The sequence below is a fragment of the Typopeltis vanoorti genome, chromosome 9 (genome assembly GCF_054136105.1).
Source record: "Typopeltis vanoorti isolate ZY-2024b chromosome 9, IOZ_Tvanoo_1.0, whole genome shotgun sequence".
NCBI lineage: Eukaryota > Metazoa > Arthropoda > Arachnida > Uropygi > Thelyphonidae > Typopeltis > Typopeltis vanoorti.
The window spans coordinates 9447438-9473807 of record NC_143557.1 but is presented as its reverse complement, the minus strand read 5'-3'; the positions used below and the strand labels follow the sequence as shown (position 1 = coordinate 9473807).

The following is a 26370-nucleotide window of genomic DNA, read 5'->3' as shown; positions in this document are numbered from 1 at the left end:
AGAAAACAACAGTTATATAAGAAAATTTAAAGAAGCTGCTAATATGCTAAAAAACCCAACCCAATGCAATAAAAATCAAGGTTTAATTCGCCATCAAGTGTGGTCAGCTCTAATAAAAAATCTACCTCAATCTGAGCTCGGACTGTATGAACGAGAACAAGTACACGTGACATCGTCCAGTATTGTTCAACATGAATAACGTTATATATCTGCATTCTGTTATTTGAGTTTTATGAATAGCCAGACGGTTATGATTTGTATTTATTAATTCTCTTGTTGAAACTTTAAGTTATACTATTTACCCCTGAAGATGTAAATCCTACGACTTACAAAACTTGTCGGGAACTATTATTTCAGTGTTTTATAGAACTGAATAATAAAAAAATGTGGTGTAATCACTGAAATATGTCTTTTGAACCAATTAGCCACAGAAGTTTACGTCTGCAATTACAAAAATATGTTTTCTCAACTGCTAACTATCTTAATCATATAGCTCCATCTTCTATTCACCAAACTCTGCAGATCATATGCCCTTTGTTCCCCTGCAGTTAATTCAGCCCCTTCAAATCCCGTTGACTAGACCAGAGCACATAATCCAGATACTGTCTAATCAGGCCCTTATGCAGTGGAACTATCACTCTAATCTCTATGTCAATGTTCCCCCATTATTGCAGCAATCATCTGGATTGTCTTCATAAGTTTTGTAACGTCTTCTGAACTTGTGGCAATGACAAATTCCCATCTGACATTGGCACAAGATTCCTTGCTTTCTAAAACTTTCAGTAACTCCACAAGAGAATATATAGCCTTCAATCTGTTGATCTAAAATTTCAAAATCTCACATTTAGCTGTGTTAAACTAACATCCTTATTTATTCACATTCTCCTGAAGGGCAAAATCAGTATTATTACTAATGACCCTTCAAAACAAATGACATAGGACTCATGCAAGCAACTAAATGTCTTCCTACAATCTGCTTACAGCATACAGATTTTTCCAACCAATGACAATGCTCTTTGGTTGGAAAGACCTGGGTTCAAATCCCATCTATGACACAAAGAACGTTTATCAGGAATTTTCAACTGTAGCAGTCTCATGTGAAGGTGGCACACTTTTTCTCCTAGAAACTTGAATATTTCATCCCACAAAACAAGCAAACCAGCCAGAAGAACTAATGCAATTTACAGACATAAGATACTATGGGAATAAGGACTGACCACCTTATTATGTTGGATCTGGTTTTGAAAGCCTGCATAGTTTATGCATAGGCATAAAACAGGAAGGAATACTTTGACATTCTCACTGAGATAATGACTGAATGGTAAAGGTGCCCGTACTGAACCCTGTGAAACCAGTTCATCTTCCACTTCCCTGATAGTGCTCCCTCCATACACAACTTTAATTACTAATAACCTTTCCATGCAAACAACTTGGGAATCATGAAGGCAACTGAATATATCCCTGCAATCCAGTGACAATATCATTGACATAATGACTAAACAGTAAATACTGAACCCTGTGGAATCCAGTTTGTGACCTTCCATCTCCTTGATACTGTTACCTCCACACACATCTTTAATGATAAAATACAGGTCTACGAACTTCTGAAATATCATAAGTTATCAACTGATAAAATTTTTTGTTATATGGAAGATGGGGAGAAAACAAGAGACATCCATGGAAGTTAAGTTTGTGTGCAGTTAAGAAAGGGTGAGAGCTAGATATTTCTCCCCCAGAGCAGTATGTGGAACAGTTTGCTTGCTGAAGTAGTGAGTGCATCTAGTTTGAATGAGTTTAAGAGAAGGTATGACAGCTGGTGTGGGTGAATTTTCAATTAACAGCCATGTCTAACACATTCAGTTCTTTAGCTAATACTATTCAAATTGCAAAATCCCACCTATTCTGACCAGTGCTTTGAAGCACCTCTTCATTCACTTCTAATCCTTCAATTTTCCTTATTCCTATAGGAATAGTCCGATTTATCAGGATGGAACATCCTAATAAAGTGATTAGGATGTTCATTAATCATTAAACAGTCTAGTATATGATCCGCATTGATCAGCAAGATCATGTCAGCAATCATTTTCCTACTGGCCACATACTGAAAGAACTCCTTTGGAGTTTACTTGAATTTCAATGTTAGTTTTTTTTTTCTCTCATATTCTAATTTTAACCTCTACACTACACTAGTCACCTTCCTAGCACGAAGTATATATTCATCATTCAACTGTTCTATGTCTCTCTCTCTCTCTTTTGTCTTTCCATACTCTTCTTTTCAAATGCAATTCCTGTTTGATTTCCTTAGATATCTGATTTAGCCTGAGTCACTTTATCTTCTTCATTAGAAATATACAAAATTTGCCTTCCCACTAAGAAATACTTTTCCAACTACCTCCCATGCATTACCCGATCTCACCTCCTTCACATTGTTTTCTTCATTATACTGTTCTATGCTTGTTTCTAAGTCTATTATAGTCACCTGCTTTTGTAAAGTTTTTTTTTTTACTTCGTTACAAAGTAAATTAAAGTTGTCAAGAAATTACATTCTTGTTTAACCAAACCCTTTACCCAAATATAAGCAAACAAAGTTAGAGCATGGAGTATCTTCTCAACTAGGTTACTTGTATATAGAAGCAGCTGACTTCTTACCAAATGCCTCACTGTCCCATAATGTAAGGCTCACTATCCAGACCAGTTTCGACCTTCACTGGGGTCTCATCAGTGAGATCTATGACCAAGAAGATACTATGGTTAATGCAGAAGTCATATATTTTCCATATTAAAGTAGTAAAAAGATGTATCACCTTATTAAAATACTCTGTATCAGATATAGTTGTAGAAATTTTTCTCACTTGGTTACAAAGTAAATTAAAATTGTCAAAAAATAATATATGTGGCAATCAGATTTTTTCAGCTGGTGAGTAGCTACAGCGACAAAACAGAATATTTTTCATTTAATAAAAAATAAATTTCTAAAAATATTTTTTAACTTTAAAAAACACAAATGCAGCACCACTAGTCAGTTTATACAATTACTATTCATTTATTGAGACACACACACACACACAAAAAAAAAGAGTCTTAGGCAAGTACAATTTTTGCATGGTGGTGAATAGGATTTTGCTCAATCTTATATTAATTCTAGATGTATCTGGATAGAATCCAGAAGTGACTGTAGAAAAATAAGTAAAAACTGTGGATTTGAATTACATCAACTGTGACATGAATACTGAATGTCTTTTGGCATGTGAATGTCTTTGTGACTGTCTAATCAGTTTGCAGGATGAAAAATCCATATCAATTTCCATATCAAAACAACTAACTCACCTTTGGATGAAAAGCTCTGATAAAGGTTCTTTGCATCCTAGATTTAATTCAAACCTATATCTTTCCAACCAAAGGGCATCATCGAAACTGACTGAGCAATGGGGGAAAAGAGATTATTTTCACCTTCATGTGAGAGTGACACTTGGTTATTATGGGCCCGAAGTGGTTTGAAAATTTCATGTTTAGTCAAATTCAAACTTTAAAGATAATTAGAAAACTCTTTTTGGGAAGGACTTGGAAATTATCCAATTCTTAGCATTCATGATATTAATGTATTATATTGTTTACAATAACTTGTGAGGAGTGTTATTAATAAACTGATGAAAGCATTCAGAAACATAGTTAAAAAGATATCAGAGATACTGCAAAACATTTAGGAAAACAAAGCAGTACAACTGGGAAAGATTTCAGCAAGTGTGTTAAGAGAGTGTGCATGAGAACTTGTAATACTACTGATCTTTTTTATTTTAATTTTTAGTATTAACCTACCCATACCAGAAGGTATATCTATCACCTATCACATCACCCAGCAGTGTGGTGTTATCAAAACTTTACCAGATTGAGCCAGAACCATCTACTCTAACCATGTCAGCCTCACCATTGAAATCAATCACATCTAGACACTTTTTTAGCCAATGGATTTCCCATTTGCAAAAGCAACAGAACTCTCTATCATCCTCCAACAAAATCCACCCAAAAATTCAGAACACAAAAAATCCATTACTATTCTTTACATCTGGGATTCCTCAGAAAAAAAAAATTCACAAGTTCTTAAAAGATACGATTTGAAGGAGGTTTCCTTCAAATCATACCAAAAATTAGCTACCGTTATTTGCTTACTGAAAGATCCTCTCCATCATCTAGATCATTCGGTATCTATTGTATCCTTTGCTCCGTCAAGCTAATTAACTTCAGACAAGCTGGAAGGACAACTAATATCTGCTTGGAGGAACAGTGAAACTAGACATTCTGGAATAGCAGACTATGCCATGGAATGGATACAGATCATCGGATAAATGGGAGAAAAACCTTCCTTTTATATAGAAGCAGATATAAATCAGAGAGGCTATTTCTAGAATCTGTAATAGCACTAGAATATTCTCCAAATTTTTACAAACTTGGTTGCCTCATGTTACCAAAAATCTGGACCTTCTTGAAACCCTCAGTAAGATTTCAATCACTGCACCAGTCCGGACTGCAGGATCCTATCTTTCACAATCAGCCTGTGTCTGCATACATGTGCTTGGTGAGCAAAGCAAAACATTCGCATGATAATAATTTAATATCTAAATAAATTTAGTAGCCTTTATCTATGGATGAGTGTTTCCCTCCTCTAAACATCAAGTCATAATCAATGTCTAAGCATCCATACCAGATTAGGCTTAAGTTAACCTCATTTTACTCATTTTAAAATCTGTAATAAAACCTCATCATCATCAAATTCCTGCCATGTACCCTCAAGGAGTGTACAGGATATGACAGTACTACATGAAAAAATTACATCATTACTAACTTCCTATCTACAATTTTCCTCCAAATCAGTCTGTTACTTGTCAAGACTCCAACATTATCAGATCTCATATTTCTATCATCTAAGGCACTTTGTACCGTATCAATCCACCTATATCTTGGTCTTCCTCTGGGTCGTTTTCCTGCCAACCTGGCAGAGAACACTTGTTTTGCTAATCTTCCCTCTCCCATTCTATTTAAGTAACCATACCATCTGAGATTAGCTCTGCTAATGCATTCCTGGATGCTGACAATGTCAAGTTCTTTCCTATTATCCTCATTTTTAATATGATATTGCCATTGATGCCATCTGTTCACGCCTCTAATCTTTCTCAGGACTCTCATATCTGCGGTCTCTAGTCTTTGGTCAAGTATTTTACTTCTGACCCAGCTCTCAGATCCATAAGTTAAAACTGGTTGGAACACTGTCTTGTATACAGCTAATTTAGTGTTCAGACTAATTTCTCTCTTATTCCATATGAATTTATTCAATTCTTCCCACCTACCAGCTTTGCTGATTCTGTTGTCCATTTCTATATTTAATTTACCATCTTCAATAAAAATTGTGCCTAAGTAGCTGAAATGTTTTACTTGTTCCACAGGTTCTCCATTCACAACACAGTTGACATTTTCAATGATTCTGCCTATTTTCATTGTCTTTGTCTTTTTATTGCTGACCTTCATACCATATCTATTACAACAGCTATTCAATTTAGTCAGAGAATCTTGCAGACTTGTAGCAGATTTATTTAGAAGTATAACATCATCCGCATAAAGCAAAGAGCTGACATTAACATCTCCAATTTTGATATCAGGTTTAATACCACTTTCCTTCATAATGTGATCCATACAGATAATGAATAACAGAGGGGATAATGTACATCCTTGTCTCACACCAGATTTAACATTAAACCATCTTCCTGTACTTCCTTCAATTCTAACTGCTGACTTACAACTCAAATAAAGACTAAGTATTGCTTGATATAATGCCCCATTGACACCATATAACTGTAGCGTATTGAATAGCTTCTCTCTTGGCACCTTGTCATATGCCTTTTCCGAATCGACAAAACTTAAATACAGCTCTTTGTTATATTCCCATGCTTTCTCGACTATTTGTTGTAAAGTGAAGATCTGATCCTGACAGCCTCTATTTGGCCTGAATCCATCTTGTTGTTTATTATTTTAATGGTATAATAGAACACAGAAACTAAGTAAATAATTAATTTATTAACTTGATGCTGATATTTCGCTGGTATTATAACCAGCATCTTCAGAGCACAAAAACACTGTTTGTCACAATACGGAAGACTAAAACAACATGGTGTACTTAAACAAAATTGTAGCAGCAACACAAAGACTAAAGTCCAGATTTTGGCGCCCTCTATCTGAAGAAAAAAAAAAAAAAAAAAAAAAACTATCATATATTACTAGAGTCCTAGAAAAGTGCTAGTTTTTTCTTAATATGACTGTCTCCATGATCTTCGGCAAGTTAATACAGCCATATTTGTTGAGATTTGGAGTGTGTTTTAGGGCTTCTGTCGCCTCTAAGAACAATCTCTCTGATTTATACGGGTTTCTGTGTAGTACTTTTGTGTTTTTCCAGTTGATCCTGTGTGCAGGGGTATCCAGAGCATGGTCTGCTAGGCCCGACTGCCCATAATGATAATTCTGGATGTATCGTTTATGTTCGCTGATGCGGATATTCACAGTTCTTCCTGTTTGACCGTAGTAGGCTTGATTGCATGAGCAGGGTACTTGGTAGACTCCTGAATGTGATAAAGGAGGAATGCTGTCCTTGGGTGAGCAGATGAGGGTGGCTAATTTGCTACATGGTCTGAATGTAGTGCGTAGTTTATGTTTATTGAGAATTCTTGAGATCTTTTCGGACGTGCCTTTAATGTAAGGGATGGTGACTGTTTTGTTGTAGTTCTCTGTGGTGGATGGTGGGAGGGGTTTCTTAGGAGTGTTTAGTATTTTGTTTATTTTATGTGGATTGTAGCCGTTGGCCAAGAAGGTGTGGCGTAAGTGAGTCAGTTCAGCAGTAAGAGCCTTGTCATTGGAACAGATTGCTCTCGCTCTATGGGTGAGCGTTTTTAATATGCCATATTGTTGAGAAGGATGATAATGTGATTGTTTGTGTAAGTATCTGCCTGTATGTGTGGGTTTTCTAAAAACTGAAAATGATAAGGAACCATCTGGGAGACGTGTGATGAGTGTATCCAGGAAGGGCAGACAGTTGTTGGCTTCCAGTTCCATAGTAAAGTGGATTTTTGGATGTTGGTTATTTAAATGTGCTAAGAATGTTTTCAATGTGTCAGGGCCATGTGGCCAAATAGCAAGCACATCATCAACATAGCGTAGCCAAAGTGTTGGTTTGAGAGTGGCTGTATTGATTGCTTGTTTTTCCAGGTGTTCTATGTAAAAGTTGGCTGGGGGGGAAAGGGGGGAGCCCATGGCTGTCCCATCAATTTGTTTGTATATTTTCCCTTTCCATGTGAAATATCCTGCATGTATTGTGAATTTGAATAGTTCAAATATATCAGGGGGGAAGTGTGACTTCAGTAGATTGAGGGTTTCTATTAGTGGTACATTTGTGAATAGTGAAGTGATGTCAAAGCTTACTATTAAGTCTGAGCTTTTTAGGGTAAGGTGTTGTAAGATGCTTTTTAGGTGTGCTGAATTTTTGACAAAGGAGGGAGAATTGTTAATGAGAGTGGCTAGTAGCTTCGCTAAATGTCTAGCCAGTTTGTATGTGGGACTATTTATACTGTCCACAATTGGGTGTAGGGGTGTGCCTGGTTTGTGAATTTTTGGTGATCCATAGATCCTTGGTGTTTTAACATGGAAGGGTTTGAGTTTGTTAACTGTGTCTTTGGGCCAGGAAGTGACTTTTTTTTAATAATTTTCGTGCCTTATTCTTTTGTGTGTTGGTGGGATTGCGATCTATAATTTTGTATGTTGACTGATCTTGTAATAGTGTGTGCATTTTGTTTTCATATTCAGTTGGGTCCATCACCACGGTTGCATTTCCTTTGTCTGCTTTTGTTATGGTAATCTGGCTGTTGTTGTGTAGCTCTTTTATAGCAATGAATTCCTTATGTGGGATATTATTTTTGGGAGGCTTAGACTTGATTAGGATGTTGGCCATATCTAAACGTATGTTGTTAGCTATTGTTGGAGGCAGGTCGTATATTCCTCGTTCGATGGACGCCATTATTTCGGCTTTTGGAACTTGCTTGGGAGTTATGGCAAAGTTGTGCATACCACCACACTTCAGCATTTCTGGTCGAATATCATCTACTCCTAGCCAACTTTTACATAGAACACCTGGAAAAACAAGCAATCAATACAGCCACTCTCAAACCAACACTTTGGCTACGCTATGTTGATGATGTGCTTGCTATTTGGCCACATGGCCCTGAGACATTGAAAACATTCTTAGCACATTTAAATAACCAACATCCAAAAATCCACTTTACTATGGAACTGGAAGCCAACAACTGTCTGCCCTTCCTGGATACACTCATCACACGTCTCCCAGATGGTTCCTTATCATTTTCAGTTTTTAGAAAACCCACACATACAGGCAGATACTTATACAAACAATCACACCATCATCCTTCTCAACAATATGGCATATTAAAAACGCTAACCCATAGAGCGAGAGCAATCTGTTCCAATGACAAGGCTCTTACTGCTGAACTGACTCACTTACGCCACACCTTCTTGGCCAACGGCTACAATCCACATAAAATAAACAAAATACTAAACACTCCTAAGAAACCCCTCCCACCATCCACCACAGAGAACTACAACAAAACAGTCACCATCCCTTACATTAAAGGCACGTCCGAAAAGATCTCAAGAATTCTCAATAAACATAAACTACGCACTACATTCAGACCATGTAGCAAATTAGCCACCCTCATCTGCTCACCCAAGGACAGCATTCCTCCTTTATCACATCCAGGAGTCTACCAAGTACCCTGCTCATCCAATCAAGCCTACTACGGTCAAACAGGAAGAACTGTGAATATCCGCATCAGCGAACATAAACGATACGTCCGGAATTATCATTATGGGAAGTCGGGCCTAGCAGACCATGCTCTGGATACCTCTGCACACAGGATCAACTGGAAAAACACAAAAGTACTACACAGAAACCCGTATAAATCAGAGAGATTGTTCTTAGAGGCGACAGAAGCCCTAAAATACACCCAAATCTCAACAAATATGGCTGTATTAACTTGCCGAAGATCTGGGAGACAGTCATATTAAGAAAAAACTAGCACTTTTCTAGGACTCTAGTAATAATATATGATAGTTTTTTGTTTTTTTTTTTCTCAGATAGAGGGCACCAAAATCAGGACTTTAGTCTTTGTGTTGCTGCTACAATTTTGTTTAAGTACACCATGTTGTATTAGTCTCACATATTGTGACAAACAGTGTTTTTGTGTCTGAAGATGCTGGTTATAATACCAGCGAAATATCAGCATCAAGCTAATAAATTAATTATTTACTTAGTGTCTGTGTTCTATTATGCCGTTAAAATAATAAACAACATGTTCGACGAACACATAAGTCTGTCCACACGTTGAATCCAGCTTGTTCTTCACCAAGCTTTTCTCCCACAATTCTTCTCAACCGTTTCTCAAGTATACTTGCATAGATCTTGCCAGGAACACTCAGTAGGGAAATACCCCTGTAATACTTCTCCCACAATTCTTCTCAACCGTTTCTCAAGTATACTTGCATAGATCTTGCCAGGAACACTCAGTAGGGAAACACCTCTGTAATTCTCACATTCAGTTTTATTTCCCTTTTTATATATGGGTACTATGAGAGCTCTACTCCAATCATCAGGAATTCGTCCCTCTGTCCAGGCTTTCTGAACTATGCAGTGCAGCCACTGTAAGACTTTCATACCACCATACTTCAGCATTTCTGGTCGAATATCATCTACTCCTGCTGCCTTTCCACATTTCAAGCCTTTGATGGCTTTTTCTTCTTCAAGTATGGATATGTATTCTGGACTGCATGCCTGGTCAGTGTTTTTTATCACTGTGCTGTCATCACTGCTTGTTTCATTTAGCAGTTTTTCAAAGTATTTACTCCATACTTCAAGGATATCTTTTTCTCCAGTTTTCATGTCACCTTTATCATCTCTAACTCCTTTTATAGCACTCTTTCCTCCATTCCTAAGCTTCTTCAACAACCTCCAGAATATTTTCCAACCTTCTTGATATCTATTTTCTATATTCTTGCCAAAGTCCACCCATGACTTTTCTTTAGCTAGTTTTACACACTGTTTAGCTTGCTTACATTTGTCTCTGTATTCTGTAAGAGTAAAAGCTGACTTATTTGCCAGGAACTTTTGATATGCTTTCTTCTTTTCCTTCACTGCCTCTTTAACTTCCTGTGTCCACCAGGGAGTTCTGATTTTTTTATCCTTGCACACAACCTCACCACATGCCTCTCTGGCAGAATCAATCAATGTTTTCTTCAGAGTTTGCCACTGAATCTCCAAGGTTTGATTCCTGTTCTCAAACTCTTTCATTTTCTTTTCGATAATCTTTCTGTATTTTAGTCTACAGTTCACATCTGAGAGCTGCTCAACTTTTATTCGCTTTAAAACTTTCTTACATGTTATTCTTTTCAATATGAAATTCAATTTTTATCCTGCTCAAGACTAAATGGTGATCTCTTCCAATTTCAAATCCTCTGTACATTCTAGTGTCCTGCGCCAGTGAGAAAACATCATTATCTACAATAACATAGTCAATGAGACGTTTCGTATTCCTTGCCTCTTCTCTCCATGTGAATTTGTGCACATTTTTATGTTAGAATGTGATGTTAGTAATAACCAGTCCATGTCCTGAGCATAAATCCAACAGATATTTGCCATTATTATTAGCTTTGCTCTTTTCTCCAAATTTTCCCAAAATATTTTTGTATGTCTCACAATCATTACCTACTCTGCTATTTAGATCCCAACAAGGACCAACTTTTCCTTTTTCATTGTGTCAGTTGCTTTTTCTAAAGCGTCAAAAAATTCCTCCACTTCTACCTTAGTAGAACCTTCTGTGGGACCATAGGCACAAATAAGTCTCATTGTCCAGTTACCCATTCTCATATTTGCCCACATGACTCTACTTGAGACTGACTGCCATTCAAGAAGATCAGCCTCGTATTTTGTGTTGAATACTATGGCTACTCCTTTTCCTTGATTGTCATTGCCTGAATATAACATTTTGTATTTATTGCTCAGAAAGATCTCACCAGTTTTGGTCTTTTTTGTTTCAGTCACCCCGATTATGTCGATCTGGTACTTATCTAATTCCTCGGCTAGCTCCATTTCCTTGTCATTCAGGCTTCTTACGTTGATAGTACCGATCTCTGGTGATGTTGAGTTGGGGTTTGTTTTCAGATTTGTTCCAGTAGCTGACTTTTCGCTGTTCGCCCTGGTTCCCTGGCGAAAACAACGGGGGCCTTGTTTAACCGGGCGACGCCTCAGCCGGCATGAAATTTTATCATGTTGTACCATCATTTTTTATTTTGGTTTAACCAATAAGAATACAATTTGGTCGGCTAAATTCCAAATTGCCAGCCCATCCTCGTCCGTTCAGTATCAAAGTAGATACCCAACAGGGTGCACCACGAGAAGGTGAGGATTGGACATTAGGTCAGAAGCCCTGGTCGGTTCTCCGCATTCCTTTAAAGGCTATGTGGAGGTCTCCTCTCAGTTATACAGCTTTGACCCTTAAGCACCCCGTAATAAAACCTTTTCAGCATAAATGGATTAATAAAAAAAAATATAAAAAATATTTCTCCATGAATGACATGGTGAGAAAACTTACTTTCATCAAATTAAAAAGTATGCAGCTTCAGCCCTTGATGATTTTACCTGGAATCACTCGGGTGCGAAAATGTTCTAGAGGCTATTGAAAAATATTAAATTTTTCAGTAGCCTCTAGAAAAAAGTGTGATAAGGAATCAGGGATAAAGGCAATATGAAAACTGAAATCAAAGATATTCTGAATATCTCAAGTAATTACTTTGAAAGTAAACGGTGACAGAACTGTAGTAGAAAATAGTAAATAGAAATGCAATCAGTAATATATAACAACATCTGGGGTAGAAACATCACTAGATACCTTAAAATGTGAAAAAGTGGCTGGAGTAGATGATATTCAACCATCAATTATCAAATATGGCAATCATGATGGCAGTCATATTTGATCATTTTTTGTCATATTTTGATAATCAATGGAAATCAAACTGAATATGAGAATTATAGAGGAATTTCTTTACTAAGTGCTCCAGCTAAGATATCTGTGAACATACACTTGAAATGAAGCTAAGAAAAATTGTGGAAGAGAAATGCAAAGAGCAAGGTGGGTTCAGGTCAAATAGGAGGTTGTCATTATCAAATTTTTGCTTTATGACAAACAGTTAAGAAACTGAGAACATAAAGATCTATGCTTAAGTTTTGTAGATCTGGAAAAATGCATACAGCAAGGAGTCAGGAGAAAGGCTGTTTTCAGAAAGCTACAATTACATGGTGTAAATAAAACATTATACTGAGCAATACACAATCTATATTTCAGTTGTAAGACAACAGTTAGAATTGAAGTTGGTTTGATACAAAATCAGGTGACAGATAAATGTACATTCTACTGCCACTCATATTCATCCATCCATACGGGATCACATTATGAAAGAAAGTGGCATTAAACTTGATGTCAGAATAGGAAATACCAAACTTAGCTCTTTGCTCTATGCAGATGATGTATTCGTAAACTATCCATGTGCAAATCTTCTCCAGGCTTCTCTAGTTAAACTGAATAAGCTGCAACAATTTTGGCATGAAAATTGGCAAGAGGCCAAACCTATAAATATAGGGAGGAACATAGAAAACTCCAATTGCATTCTCAATGTAGAATCCAACAAGTAAGATATTTCAACTAAATAGGCAATTTTAGTGAAGATGGCAAACTAAATATGGAGGCACAAAGTACAATAAGCAAAACTGGTACAGTGAGCAGCCAGGTGAATAAATTTAAATGGAATGAGAGAAATCAGCCCAAAACACTAAACTAGCAGTATACAAGACAGTGGTCAAACTAATTTTAACTTATGGATCTAAAGAGTTGGGTTAGGAATAAAATAGTTGATCAAGACTTGAGATCACAGATATGAGAGCTGCGAGAAAAATTAGAGAAATGAACAGATAGCATCAATGGCAGAATCAAATTAAAAATGAAGATATTAGGAAGGAGAACTTGACTTAACATTCAATGCAGGAGCAAAGCTAATCTGAGTTGGAATAGTCAAACAGAACAGAAGAAGAAAGGTTAGCAAAACTAGTTGGTGCCAAGATGGAAGGGCAGGAAGGAAGGACCAAAGGAAGACTAAGATCTAGGTGGTCTGATGCAGTCACAAATATTCTAGAAGACAGAATATAATATCAGAAAATACTGCAGTGCTAACAAGTAACAGACTAATTTGGAGGAAATTTGTTGCCCCAAGATTAGTAACAAAACATAATTGTGTAGTGCCACAAATACAGGCCAATGAATTAGAAACTTTTATGCACATGTATGTAAATGTCAATTATGCAGTGCATATACAAAATAATAAGTCACATGCATCACCAACTATTTAAGAATGCTGTTGGTCAGTAATTGTCAATAGTGTTGATGATAATGGGATAAACAAAGAATCTTTCAGAGTTTGATAATGGGCTTATTGTGTGTCTTTGGCTGGAGCCACTATTTTGACAACGGCAAAGCTGACTGGTTTCTCAAAAGATGAGATATCCCAAGTGATTACTCAGTAGAAAAATAACCCACACTGCTTGTCTAAGAGACATTACTGTGGTCCTAAGATAGTTTGTAAGGAACAAGATTGCTGTTATCTGAGAAGGCATGTACAGACAAACTGAACTTCCTGTGAACAGCAATTGACAGAATCATCTAATGAAGGCTGTTCCAGACCCACATCTCACAAACTATGTACAAGGAATTTAAGAGGATTGGTATTGGCAGTTGCATGTCTCTACAGAAACCACTGATTTCTGTGAAGACCAGAAAGTTTGTCTATAGTGGTGTCAGGAACACAATGACTGGACACTGGAAGACTGAACAAAGTCATGTGATCCAATGATTTTATTTTATGTTTAATATCACTGTATTATATAATAATAATCTGTATTATATAATAATATATAATAATCCCTGAAGATGCCAATTTAACTTTGACAAAATATTTTCCTTAAACAACATACGAAGCTGGAGAATCAACAAAGAGACCTAAACACCAAGATTTCTATTTTAATGGTATAATTCATTACGAAATGTCAACTAAGAGATTAATTTAATATAACATTTTGAAATTTAAACATTAATTCTGCATTTTCATTTTTACAATATCATATATCCTTCAAGTTTTATCCTGTATGTCTGATTCTCAGCAATTCTTTATGTTTTGTCATCAATGTATGATTTCCCATCATTTTGTTTGTTTATGAGTGGTTTCGTCCATACATAAACATGTTTGGCTATATACATTTCAATAGTATACAATTTTCTGCTATTCCTCTGTTTGTAATGTCATTTGCTTTGCTAGATATTAAATTCAGTTTGCTATAATGAAGATTTGAACCTTTATTGTTTGTAATATTCAACTTAAAATAGCATTAGTTCAATGTGCCAGGACTTGTTTATAATTTGCTTAGCACATAATTTTTGTTTGGTTTGGTGTTTGCTTAAGTGCATGTCAAATGTATATGGACAGACAGATGGACATAGTGTAAGAGACTGAAGGTCATTAGTAGTGTACTGAAGTATTTTATTTGTGGAATGGGGTGTTTATTTTTTATTTTTTTTCATGTTAATAATATTATAGAAAGTGTTATAATCTATGTCTTTACAAGTTCATTTTAAGCTTAGTGTTCAAAATACAGATCTGTCTCCTATTTGATGAATAAAGAAGTTTTTTTATAATGCAAATAGCAGAGTAAGAACACGGTCTCTTATTTAGGTTTCAGGAAAAACTTATTTTCAGGATAATAACACATTTCAATAACAAATACAACATTTAACAACACAAATTATTCAATTAATTCAGCAATAGTCAACACAATCCTGCATTAAACAACATAATAGCTGATATGCCTTCTCCCTTAAAGACTATGAATGCCCTTCTAATGTGAAGATCATTTATCTAAGATATAGGTCTTATCATAGAATCATAGAATAATACAATGATGAAATTCCATTCTCATACCTTTCATACTTTGTATATGATTTGGTGTAAAACCTATTTTGTTTCTATATAAAGTTCTCTAATTATCTCAAATTTTTAATCAAAACTATTACCCAAGTAAGATTAGATCCCATTAACAGCAATTAGTTTTCAGCTCTATACAATTATGTCACCCTTCAAAGTTTTCAGTTCAACATAAACTATTCTTTTCTCACATCTTACTTCTCATATCCCATAATCAGATCTGATCATGATATAAAATGAGAAGTGGAGGCTATGAAGGAAGGTATAAAAGATAAGGGGAATGTGAATACTAATTTAGATAAATGGAAGGAAATGCATAACAAAACTACAATAATTAGGCAAGGGAAAATATGACAGAAACATATAACTATTACAAAACAAAGGTTGGAAAAATTTTTCAGTACATGGCAGAAGAGAGAGAACAGCAACTCATCCATGGAAGATGATGTAATAATTATTACAATACTAACAAGTATTAAAAAATATTGTTATTTCCTTGTGTGTGTGTGTGTGTGTGTGTGCATGAGTGTGTTATTAATGGGACATTTCATATCAGTGCATTAAAATATATTGTCATTGTAAAGATTCTTTTATAAGTATCTACAAATTATTTCTCTGAATTTAAATAAAAAAATTTGACCTCATCTAAAGGATCATCAGCATCTAGATTAGAAGCAGGAAGTTGTTCCAAACGAGGTTTCTTAGCTGTGCCACTTCCAGATTCTAATAAGATATAAATAACAAATAATTTTATGTGAATTTATTTTATTCGTTTAAAAGGAATGAAATGCATTACAAAATGACACACACACACATTGACAAATTTAAATTTCTCTATATGTACATGAAATAGAAATACCAATGCAGTTAATATTATAAGTTCATTAAATGCCTGAAAATATGCCAATAAGCATCTTATATATAAAATATTTTGAGTGAATTACAAGAATTACAAATATGCTTAATGTTTTTACAGAACAAAAATACTGAAGCTTTAGAACTGAAAAACAGAGAGGACAATAATTTGACATAGATAATAAATTACACCATTTTCAAGGAATCCGTGGTACTATAAGAAACAACAAAAGGCATAACAAGAAAGGAAATAATTAACAACTTGAAGTCATGGCAATACCAACAATACTATATAGTTCCAAAAGTTGGATAGCGAGAAAAAAAAGATGAAAATAAAGTACATGCAGCTGATATGAAATTTCTCTGAGCAGTTACAAGAATGGATAGAATACAATAGATACTGGGTGTCGAATATTAAAGATATAATAAACATAACTGACAAACAAAACAGAAAAGTAAAAGATGGTAGTTCTAGTAGGTACTAATAATTTAACTCATCATCATCAAATTCCTGACATGTACCCTCAAGGGGTGTACAGGATATGATAATACTACAAGAAAAATTTACATCATTACCAACTTCCTATCTACATCCTCCAAATCAGTCTGTTACTTGTAAACTCCAATATTATCGTTATCAGATCTTATATTTCTATCGTCTAAGGCATATTGTACAGTATCAATCCACCTATATCATGATCTTCCACTGGGTCGTTTTCCTGCCTACCTGGCAGAGAACACTTGTTTTGCTAATCTTTCCTCGCCAATTCTGTTTAAGTGACCATACCACCTAAGATATTAGCTCTGCTAACCCCCTGGATGTTGACAATGTCAAGTTCTTTCCTCATATCCTCATTTTTAATATGATATTGCCATTGATGCCATCTGTTCATGTCTCTAATCTTTCTCAGAACTCTCATATCTGCGGATTCTAGTCTTTGGTCAAGTGTTTTACTTCTGACCCAGCTCTCATATCCATAAGTTAAAACTGGTTTGAACACTGTCTTGCATACAGCTAATTTGTGTTCCGACTAATTTCTCTCTTATTCCATATGAATTTATTCAATTGACTGCCTACCATACCAGCTTTGTTGATTCTGTTGTCTATTTCCATATTTAATTTACCATCTTCAGTAAAAATCATGCCTAAGTACTGAAATGTTTTACTTGTTCCACAGGTTACCCATAAAACTTTCTTAAATGTTATTCTTTTCAATATGAAATTCTATTTTATCCTGCTCAATACTAAATAGTGATCGCTTCCAATTTCAAATCCTCTGTACACTCTGGTGTCCTGCATCAGGGAGAAAACATCACTATCAACAATAACATAGTCAATAGACTTTTCTTATTCCTTGCCTCTTCTCTCCATGTGAATTTGTGCACATTTTTATGTTGGAACATGGTGTTAGTAATAATCAGTGCATGTCCCAAGCAGAAATCCAACAGGTATTTGCCATTATTATTAGCTTTGCTCTTTTCTCCAAATTTTCCCAAAATATGTTTGTATGTCTGACAATCATTTCCTACTCTGCTATTTAGATCCCCAACAAGGACCAACTTTTCCTTTTTCATTGTGTCAGTTCCTTTTTCTAAAGCATCAAAAAATTCCTCCACTTCTACCTTAGTAGAATCTTCTGTGGGACCATAGGCACAAATAAGTCTCATTGTCCAATTCCCCAGTCTGATATTTGCCCACATCACTCTACTTGAGACTGCCTGCCATTCAAGAAGATCAGCCTCGTATTTTGTGTTGAATACTATCTCTACTCCTTTTCCTTGATTGCCATTTCCTGAATATAACATTTTGTATTTATTGCTCAGAAAGATCTCACTAGTTTTTGATTTTTTGGTTTCAGTCACCCCTATTATGTCGATCTGGTACTTATCTAATTCTTCAGCTAGCGCAATTTCTTTGCCATTCAGGTTTCTTATGTTGATAGTACCGATCTTTAACTCTGAGGATGTTGAGTTGGGGTGTGTTTTAGGATTTGTTCCAGTAGCTGACTTTTCGATGTTCGCCCTGTTCCCTGGCGAAAACTACGGGGGCCTTGTTTAACCCGGCAACGTCCCAGCTGGCATGAAATTTTGTCATGTCATACCATCATTTTTTATTTTGGTTTAACCAATAAGAATACAATTTGGTCAGCTAAATCCCAAATTGCCAGCCCATCCTCATTCGTTCAGTATCCAGGTGTATCCAGTTCGTTCAGTATCCTCACCTTCTCGTGGTGCACCCAACAGGGTGCACCACGAGAAGGTGAGGATTGGACATTAGGTCAGAAGCCCTGGTCGGTTCTCCGCATTCCTTTAAAGGCTATGTGGAAGTCTCCTATCAGTTATACAGCTTTGACCCTTAAGCTATGCTTTCTTGGGTATTCAAATGTATTGATGCTCTGATTAGAACAGGTTACATGTTGAACTACCAAGCTGGAAATTATGATCAACTTGGAAGAATACTATATTTGGATCCATGGTATTAGTTACTGAATGGGAAAATGTCAGCAATGCATGGGAATCTTTGAAAAAGTACTTAGTTGAAAGAATAAATAAGTTGGGAGTGAAATGGATGTGCAAACTTATTAAGCAGGAGATAAACAAGAAGATGATGTTGAAAGAATATCATGAGAATAAGAGTTATGAATAATATAAAACTCAGACCAAAAAAGTAAGGAGTATTGTGCAGAAAGCTAAATCGGAGTACGAAAAGAAATTGGCCACGGCAATTTCCTAAAGGCAATTCAAAATAATTTTATCATTATGCTGCAAGCAAAAGAAAGAATGAATGTGAAAGAATAACTTTATTGAATGCAGATGGTACTCTAGTGTCAGAAGCTAATGAGATTGTTCAATTAATGAGTGCATATATCAACCAGGTGTATGTAACATGGTGCACAGTGCTATTGCTACATTGGATGAAGAGTCAGAGGTTCATGAAAATGAGGTTGAAGAGCTGTTGCATAACCTGGATAAGAATTTGTCAATAGGGACAGATGGAATATCAGTCTATTTGCTAAAGGAATGCCTAGCCAGTTCTGGCTAGATGAACTGGCTAGGCCTTTCACATGTTTGTATAACTTGAGTCTCAGCTCAGGAATGATACCACAAGAGTGTATGATAGGTCCATTGTACAAAGGTGGTGCAAAAACTGATGCGTCTAATTACCGAACTAATAGTATCTCTGGTGTGGTAGTAAAGATTTTAAAGAAGTTGGTAAGAACTCGCATACAGAAATGGGTAGACAAGCAATCTTTACTCTGCAAGGAGCAGCATGGGTTTACTAAAGGAAGGTCATGTTTTAGTGATTTGCTTACATTCTATAACTACGTTACGGCTGAGTGGGGTAAAGGGAATGGATACACTATGATAATGTTGGATTTTTCTAAGGCATTTGATAGGATACCACACAAAAGGCTGTTGCATAAACTGAAGAATATGGGATTGGAATATAACTCTTGACTTGAATCATGGGATGGTTGACAAACAGATATCATAAAGTGGTATACAGTGGGTGTGAATCTGCCAGATTTAAGGCGACCAGTGGTGTACCTCAGGGTTCCTTGTTCCATTATTGTTCAATTTATACATTAATGACATCAAGCAGGGTCTACCATCAGATGTGCAACTGTTTGCTGATAATGCAAAGATAGGCAGGGTCTACCATCAGATGTGCAACGTTTGCTGATAATGCAAAGATAGGCAGGGCAATCAGAAATGTTACTGATATTCAAAATGATTTGAATAGGCTAGAAATTTGGGAAAACAAAATTGGCTATCAGTTTAATGTTAGTAAGTGTAAAGTTATACACTTTAGCGTGATGGGATTTCCAGCAGCATATTGTTACAAGAAACTGAGGAGGTAATGGATTTTGGTATATTGGTGAATAGGAATTTGAAGTTCAAAGGTCACATAGCAAAAGTTGCAAATACAACTCAGAGGATAATTGCAATGTCGAAGTGAACTTTGACATCTAAGGATACTCTGCAGATTTGGTCTCCAGGATTCCAAGGAGATAAAGAAGCTGTGGAAAGAAGAGTCACAAAGATTATATCCGGATTATAGGATTCAAATTATGAGGTCAGATTGCGAATATGTAGATTACACTTTGGTTAACAGGAGAAAGATGGGCAATATAATAAAAGGTCTATAAACTTTCGAATGGGTGTTATAGGATATTGTCTGATGAAATTTTTCATTATATGGAACGTGGAGAGAGAGCATGGGAGCATCCATGTAAGTTAAGTTTATTCACAGTCAAGCAAGGGGTGAGAGCTAGGTTTTTCTTTTACAGAGGAGTAAGTGAGTAGAATAGAGTAGAGATTTACTCACAAAATGTTTAGTGAGTACATCTAGTGTGAATGAATTTAAGGGAAGGTATGACAGCTGGTTTGGTGATTTATAGCCTCCCTTGATGAGTCCTTGACTTTTGGAGATCTCAGATAATAATATTAGTAATATAGGTATTATTTCTGGGAAAATTCCCATGTTACTCCTCTTAAAAATCTATTATTTATACGGCTATTTTAGCCTGTTTCCGTTTAGGAGTGTTCCTTATTTTAAATACATTGGCTTTTTATTCAAGAATTTTTTAGGGTATTATAAGTGTATTTTAGAGGTAAATATATGCAGACTAATAGAGGAAGAAATTCTGCGCATACCTTGTTTGGATGTCTTTGTTCTCCATACTTCTGCTGTTAGGCCGATAAAGGGGAGAAGGAAACGTGGAGGGGGGGGGGGGTTGTTTGAGGTGGGAAGATTAAATTAGAAAACCTAGTTTTTTTAAAAAACTAATACACACACACACATATATATATATATATATATATATTTAAGGGCATTTCTTTGGGAAAAAGGAAGGGATTTATGGGAAAGAGGGCTGGGGGGGCGTTAACGGAGTGCGAGCCATTTCAATCATGTATCGTCATCGGAACATTTCGGGAAAATGTGTAGGGCTATGTCATGTCGGTTTGGTGTATCTGCCTTAGAGGGACTTTTGTTTTCGCTTATTGGTCGGAGTCGGGACCTAATTTTTATGCTGTGGAGCTTCCAACACTTGGAAATTAGGTAGAGTTGGTGGATGTTGATTGAGTTTTCGTCACATTTTATGGCTATTGTTTCCGATATTCAAAGCATTGTCTTTTGTCTATTATTATGGCCTTGTCAATTTGCAGGGTATGTTTCTGTTCAAGGGCATGAACTGCTATTTCTGCCTTCCCTGTACTCTGTATTTTATTATTATTATTATTATTATTATTATTATGTTGCGTTTTTTTGTGTTTAAATGTTCTGGAATAGGGATGTTACAGTCACAGAAAATGTATTTGCTGGCTTTGTATGTGTTTTGTATGTATGGCAGTTTGATAATCTTTCATGTTGGGAAGTCTGTTTTGGTTGTAGGGTTGTTTTCACGGGTTTTTGCTGTTCTGTTTGCGTACATTTTCAAACACACGGACCATAAGCTAGTATTCACCACGAACCAAAAATTAGCAACTTTCCTAAAACCCACTAAATCTCTCACACACAAAGAAATGCTAGAACACCACAATGAAGTCTACAAATTTCCTTGCCAAAAAGACTGTGATAGGTTCTACCATCAGGTCTTTATGGGCTAGACTACAAGAACACTTCTGTGATTGTAACATTCCTATTCCAGAACATTTAAACACAAAAAAAACGGATCAAAAAAAAATAAAAATAATAATAATAATAAATAAAATAAAAATAAAATAAAATACAGAGTACAGGGAAGACAGAAATAGCGGTTCACGCCCTTGAACAGAAGCATACCCCGCAAATTGACAAGGCCATAATAATAGACAAACAAGACAATGAAACAATGCTTAGAATATTGGAAACAATAGCCATAAAATGTGACAAAAACTCAATCAACGTCCACCGACGTTACCTAATTTCTGAGTGTTGGAAGCTCCACGACATAAAAATTAAGTCACGACTCCGACCAATAAGCGAAAACAAAAGTCCTTCTAAGGCAGATACACCAAACTGACATGACATAGCCCTACACATTTCCCGAAATGTTCCAATGACGATACACGATCGAAATGGCTCACATCCCGTTAACGCTCTCCCCCGGCCCTGTTTCCAATAAATCCCTTCCTTTTTCTCAAAGAAGCGCCCTTAAATATAATAATATATATATATATATATATATATATATATATATATATATATATATATATATATATTTTTTTTTTTTTTTTTTAAAAATCCAGGTTTTCTAATTATCTTCCCACCTTGTCTCAAACACCCATCCCACACACGTTTCCTACCCCCTTTATCAGCCTAACAGCAGAAGTATGGAGAACGAAGACATCCAAACAAGGTATGTGCAAAATTTCTTCCTCTATTAGTCTGCATATATTTACCTCTAAAATACACTTATAATGCCCTAAAAAAATTCTTGAGTAAGAAGCCAATGTATTTAAAATAAGGGACACTCCTGAATGGAAACAGGCTAAAATAGCCATATAAATAATAATAGTAATACTTGTAGATGTATAAATGGATAGATGTACAAGAATGGATGGAATACAAAATGATGAAATATGGAATTACAAATACTGGAAATAAATGACAAAATAAAAGAATTGAAGAGAACACATACAACAAATGGAAGAAGAAAGACTACCAAAGGCAGTAATAAAATATAACCACCCTGAAGGACTCTCTTTTGGAACATGAAAGAAAGAGAGAGAGAGAGATACCATCTCCATTATTTTGTTTAACTTCGTGCAGTTCATACACATGTGTATCCTGTTTGATATATTCAAATGAAAATCATCAGTGAACAATGCTTAGCAAAACTGTACAATTATTTTCTTCTCAAAATGCTTTAAAATGTCACCCCACAAATGTCACCTCACTTCACTGTGTTAATACTGCCAAGGGATTACTGCATCTAATGCAGTATGGAAACTAAATCTAATCCTGTATACTGGTGTTTCCTCATATTATTTAGGTACAAATTTTAAGGACTTTACAACAAAGTCTACTGGTGATTTTATGATGTTCTGAGAACATACACACGACTTTCATTTCTCATTTTATTTTTTTACCTACACCTTATTTTTCAATATGGTCTCAATTATTTAAAACTTCACAAAGATATTTTCCAGTTCTTTTTATCTTTATGTCTTGCTTAACCACAGCTAAATTAGTTCAACATCAAATCACTGGAAGATTACTACAGAACAATAATTTGTTCTGCAGCTTTTCTCTCTACTCTTGTGAAAAGATCTATTGATTGTAGACATGCCCAGTCTTTCTGGACTCAAAACATATACTAAGGTTACATTCTCTGATAAAACTTTCCATGCATTTCCAAAGCTTGCTAAGTTAACAAAATAATCTAGGCCATATATTTTGGTAAATAAATACAATTTTGGAGCATCTTTTCACACACACACACACACACACAAGCTTTGATGCATGCACTTACTAACTACGAGGGCTGTTCAATAAATAATAAGACTAATTTTACTGTCACGAAACCACTCATCACAATATTAATTTCTGTGGAATGAAGAAATGTTGCTCTGTATTTAACAAAAGTGGCTGATAGATGGCATATACGGGCTGATGTGCCAGAGTGTCATGTGACTAAATGCAAGCTTGTTTCGGCGTGCCTACAAGCCGCGACCAGTCGTCGAAATGGAAACGTCCTTGGAACAGCGTTATGCGATTAAATTTTGTGTGCATTTGCAAAAATCGGCATCGGACACTTTTAACATGAAACTCGAAGCTTTCCACGATGAAGCAATGTCGAGGGCAGGTGTTTTTCGCTGGCATAAAACTTTTAAGGAAGGAAGGCAAAATGTGGAAGATCTTGAACGTGAGGGAAGACCTTCAACGTCCATCACAGAGACAATGATCAACACAGCAGTGATTATCATCAAGGAGGATCGCAGAATTACAGTACACCAGCTGCATGTCCTGAATATTTCTGTGGGAAGTGTTCACTCAATCATGGCTGAACATTTGGGACTGAAACGTGTTTGCGCCTGATGGAGTCCCAAAGTCTTGACACCGGAGCAAATGAAGCATCGAGTGGATGTGTGCACAGAATGGAAAGAAAGACTGGAAGAAGAAGAAGGCGACAACTTCTTAAAATGCATCGTTACAGCAGATGAAGCTTGGTTGTATCACTATGACCCTACAACAAAACAACAAAGCAGTGAATGGAAGCATCCGTCTTCGCCTACCCCCAAGAAAGCAAAAACTGTAAAATCAAGTTATGACCATAATGTTTTTTTAACTACAAAGGCATTGTTTACCAACATGCTGTAGAACCCAGGATTACTGTAAACGGCTCATACTATGCGGATGTTTTACGGACAATGGTACAGCACGTCAAAAGGAAGCGTCCATTGCTGAAGAATGGCTTCTTATTGCAACACGATAATGCAAGGCCCAGGGGACCCTGTAACCCCTAGAGAGTACGTCCCCTGGGTGGCGGATAGGGGAGCCCACCATGTGTGTGTGTGTGTACATGCGCGTGCGTGTGTGTGTGTGTGTATATATATATATATATATGGTGGGGTGGTCCGAATATACTGAATAAGGACTCGTGGACCAACAGGGCCATAAGGGGCAATCATCTTGATTGTAAGGGAAGCGGCACTCCCATGGACCCCCAGCTGGATCTATCCTCTCCTTCTTCTACTTTGAGGAAGACCCACTTACTTTAATCTTTCCTATAAGGCCTTATCAGCCAACTCTTCTTACTTTATGACCCTTGTGCTATTAGAGTACTCGAGGGCCATGGGGTCTTTTCATTTCTGGCCTTATAACTATGTCCTCTCTATAAACCTTACTATATTTCTTCTATAATCTACCCTTTCCCCTTCAATATACCCTATTCCTCCTATGGGTTTAAATTCGGAAGAAGGCGAGTTCAGAAGCCTTAAGGTAGCAGCCCTACCACTGAACTATTCCATCATCAGGCTAGTCCCCCGACATGGAGAACATAACCATACTTGTAAGCTGACAGAAAAAGATAATCGGATTGAATCTATGGGAAACGACCCTGGAATGGAAAAGGGAAAACAAAAATGGAAACGACAAAATATAATACACATAGCAAACTGGAATGTAAGAGGAATAGCATATAAAGAAATAGAATTAGACCAGTTATTAAATGAAAGAAATTTAAAAATAGCAGTAAACACTGAAACAAAAGAAATTAAAAGGAACTATGAGAACTGAAAATTTTAATGTGATATACAGTGGAGTCGACAGAGACCAAAGAGCACAAGCAGGAGTCATGATTTGGATTCATAACTCCCTTTCAAAACAGTTAAAACATTATAAATTATGGAATGAAAGAATAATAGAAGCTAGAATAAAAATAGATAGAGGCTATTTAACAATAATTGGTTTATATGCCCCAGAAGAAGGAAGAGAACAGGATAATATTGATTTTTATAATCAGCTACAAAACATATAGAATAAAATAAATAAAAATGATTACATAATTTTAGCAGGAGACTTAAATGCAAGAATTGGAAACACGAAAATTAATAATAATATAGGAATACATGGAGAACACAATCTACATAGAAATGGTAAAAAATTGATTGACTTTGTAGTTTATAATAACCTAAAAATAATGAATTCCTTCTATAAACATAAAGACATACATAAATATACTTGGGCAGCAAGAGGATGGAAATCAATATTAGATTACTTCATATTAAATGAAAAGACATCAAAATTTTCACTAGATGTTAGAGTTCACAGAGGATATGAAATAAGCAGTGACCACTTCCTTGTTAAAATAAAATTAAGATTACCACCTAAATGGCTACAAGTAACAAGAACAGAAAGAAGAATTGAAACATTTGTTTATAAAACTAGACTATTGAATGACACAAATGTACAATGGCTATATGAACAAAGAATTAACCAGTATCAAGATAAAATAAAACAAAATGAAGGAATAGAAATAGAATGGCTTAATATAAAAACGATACTAAATACAGCAGCAAATGAAAGCTTAGGAAAGACCAAAAAATTCAATAAAAGAAAAAAACTGAAGATCTGGGATGATACAATCAAAGAAATAATCAAAAAGAAAAAAGAAGCCTATCACAAATGGTTAAGCAGTAAAAGATTAGAAGATGAAATAGAATATAAAAGAATAAGAGCCATAGCTAAAAGAGAAGTCAGAAAAAGACAGAGAATCATAGAATAAATTTGTTTCTAATTTAGAACATGATTTATATAAAATAAGACCCAATGTATATAAGATTTTGAAACACCTAAATGCAGATACCAAAGAAAACATAAAATTAAACACTGAATTGAAATTGGAAGAATTTCTAAATTACTACACAGAACTGTGCACAGACAAATATTTTAAAAAA

The 26370-nt window shown here is 35.7% G+C and overlaps 1 protein-coding gene across 3 annotated transcripts in view; it reads right to left on the bottom strand.

Moving 5' to 3' along the window:
• c12.1 (spliceosome-associated protein CWC15) overlaps positions 1-26370 on the bottom strand; it is a 159219-nt gene that overhangs the window by 58283 nt on the left and 74566 nt on the right. For all 3 annotated transcript variants that reach the window (XM_090397924.1, XM_090397923.1, XM_090397922.1), the window contains exon 4: positions 15770-15852. In XM_090397924.1, coding sequence (XP_090254050.1) covers positions 15770-15852 — 83 coding nt within the window. The remainder of the gene's footprint in view (positions 1-15769; positions 15853-26370) is intronic.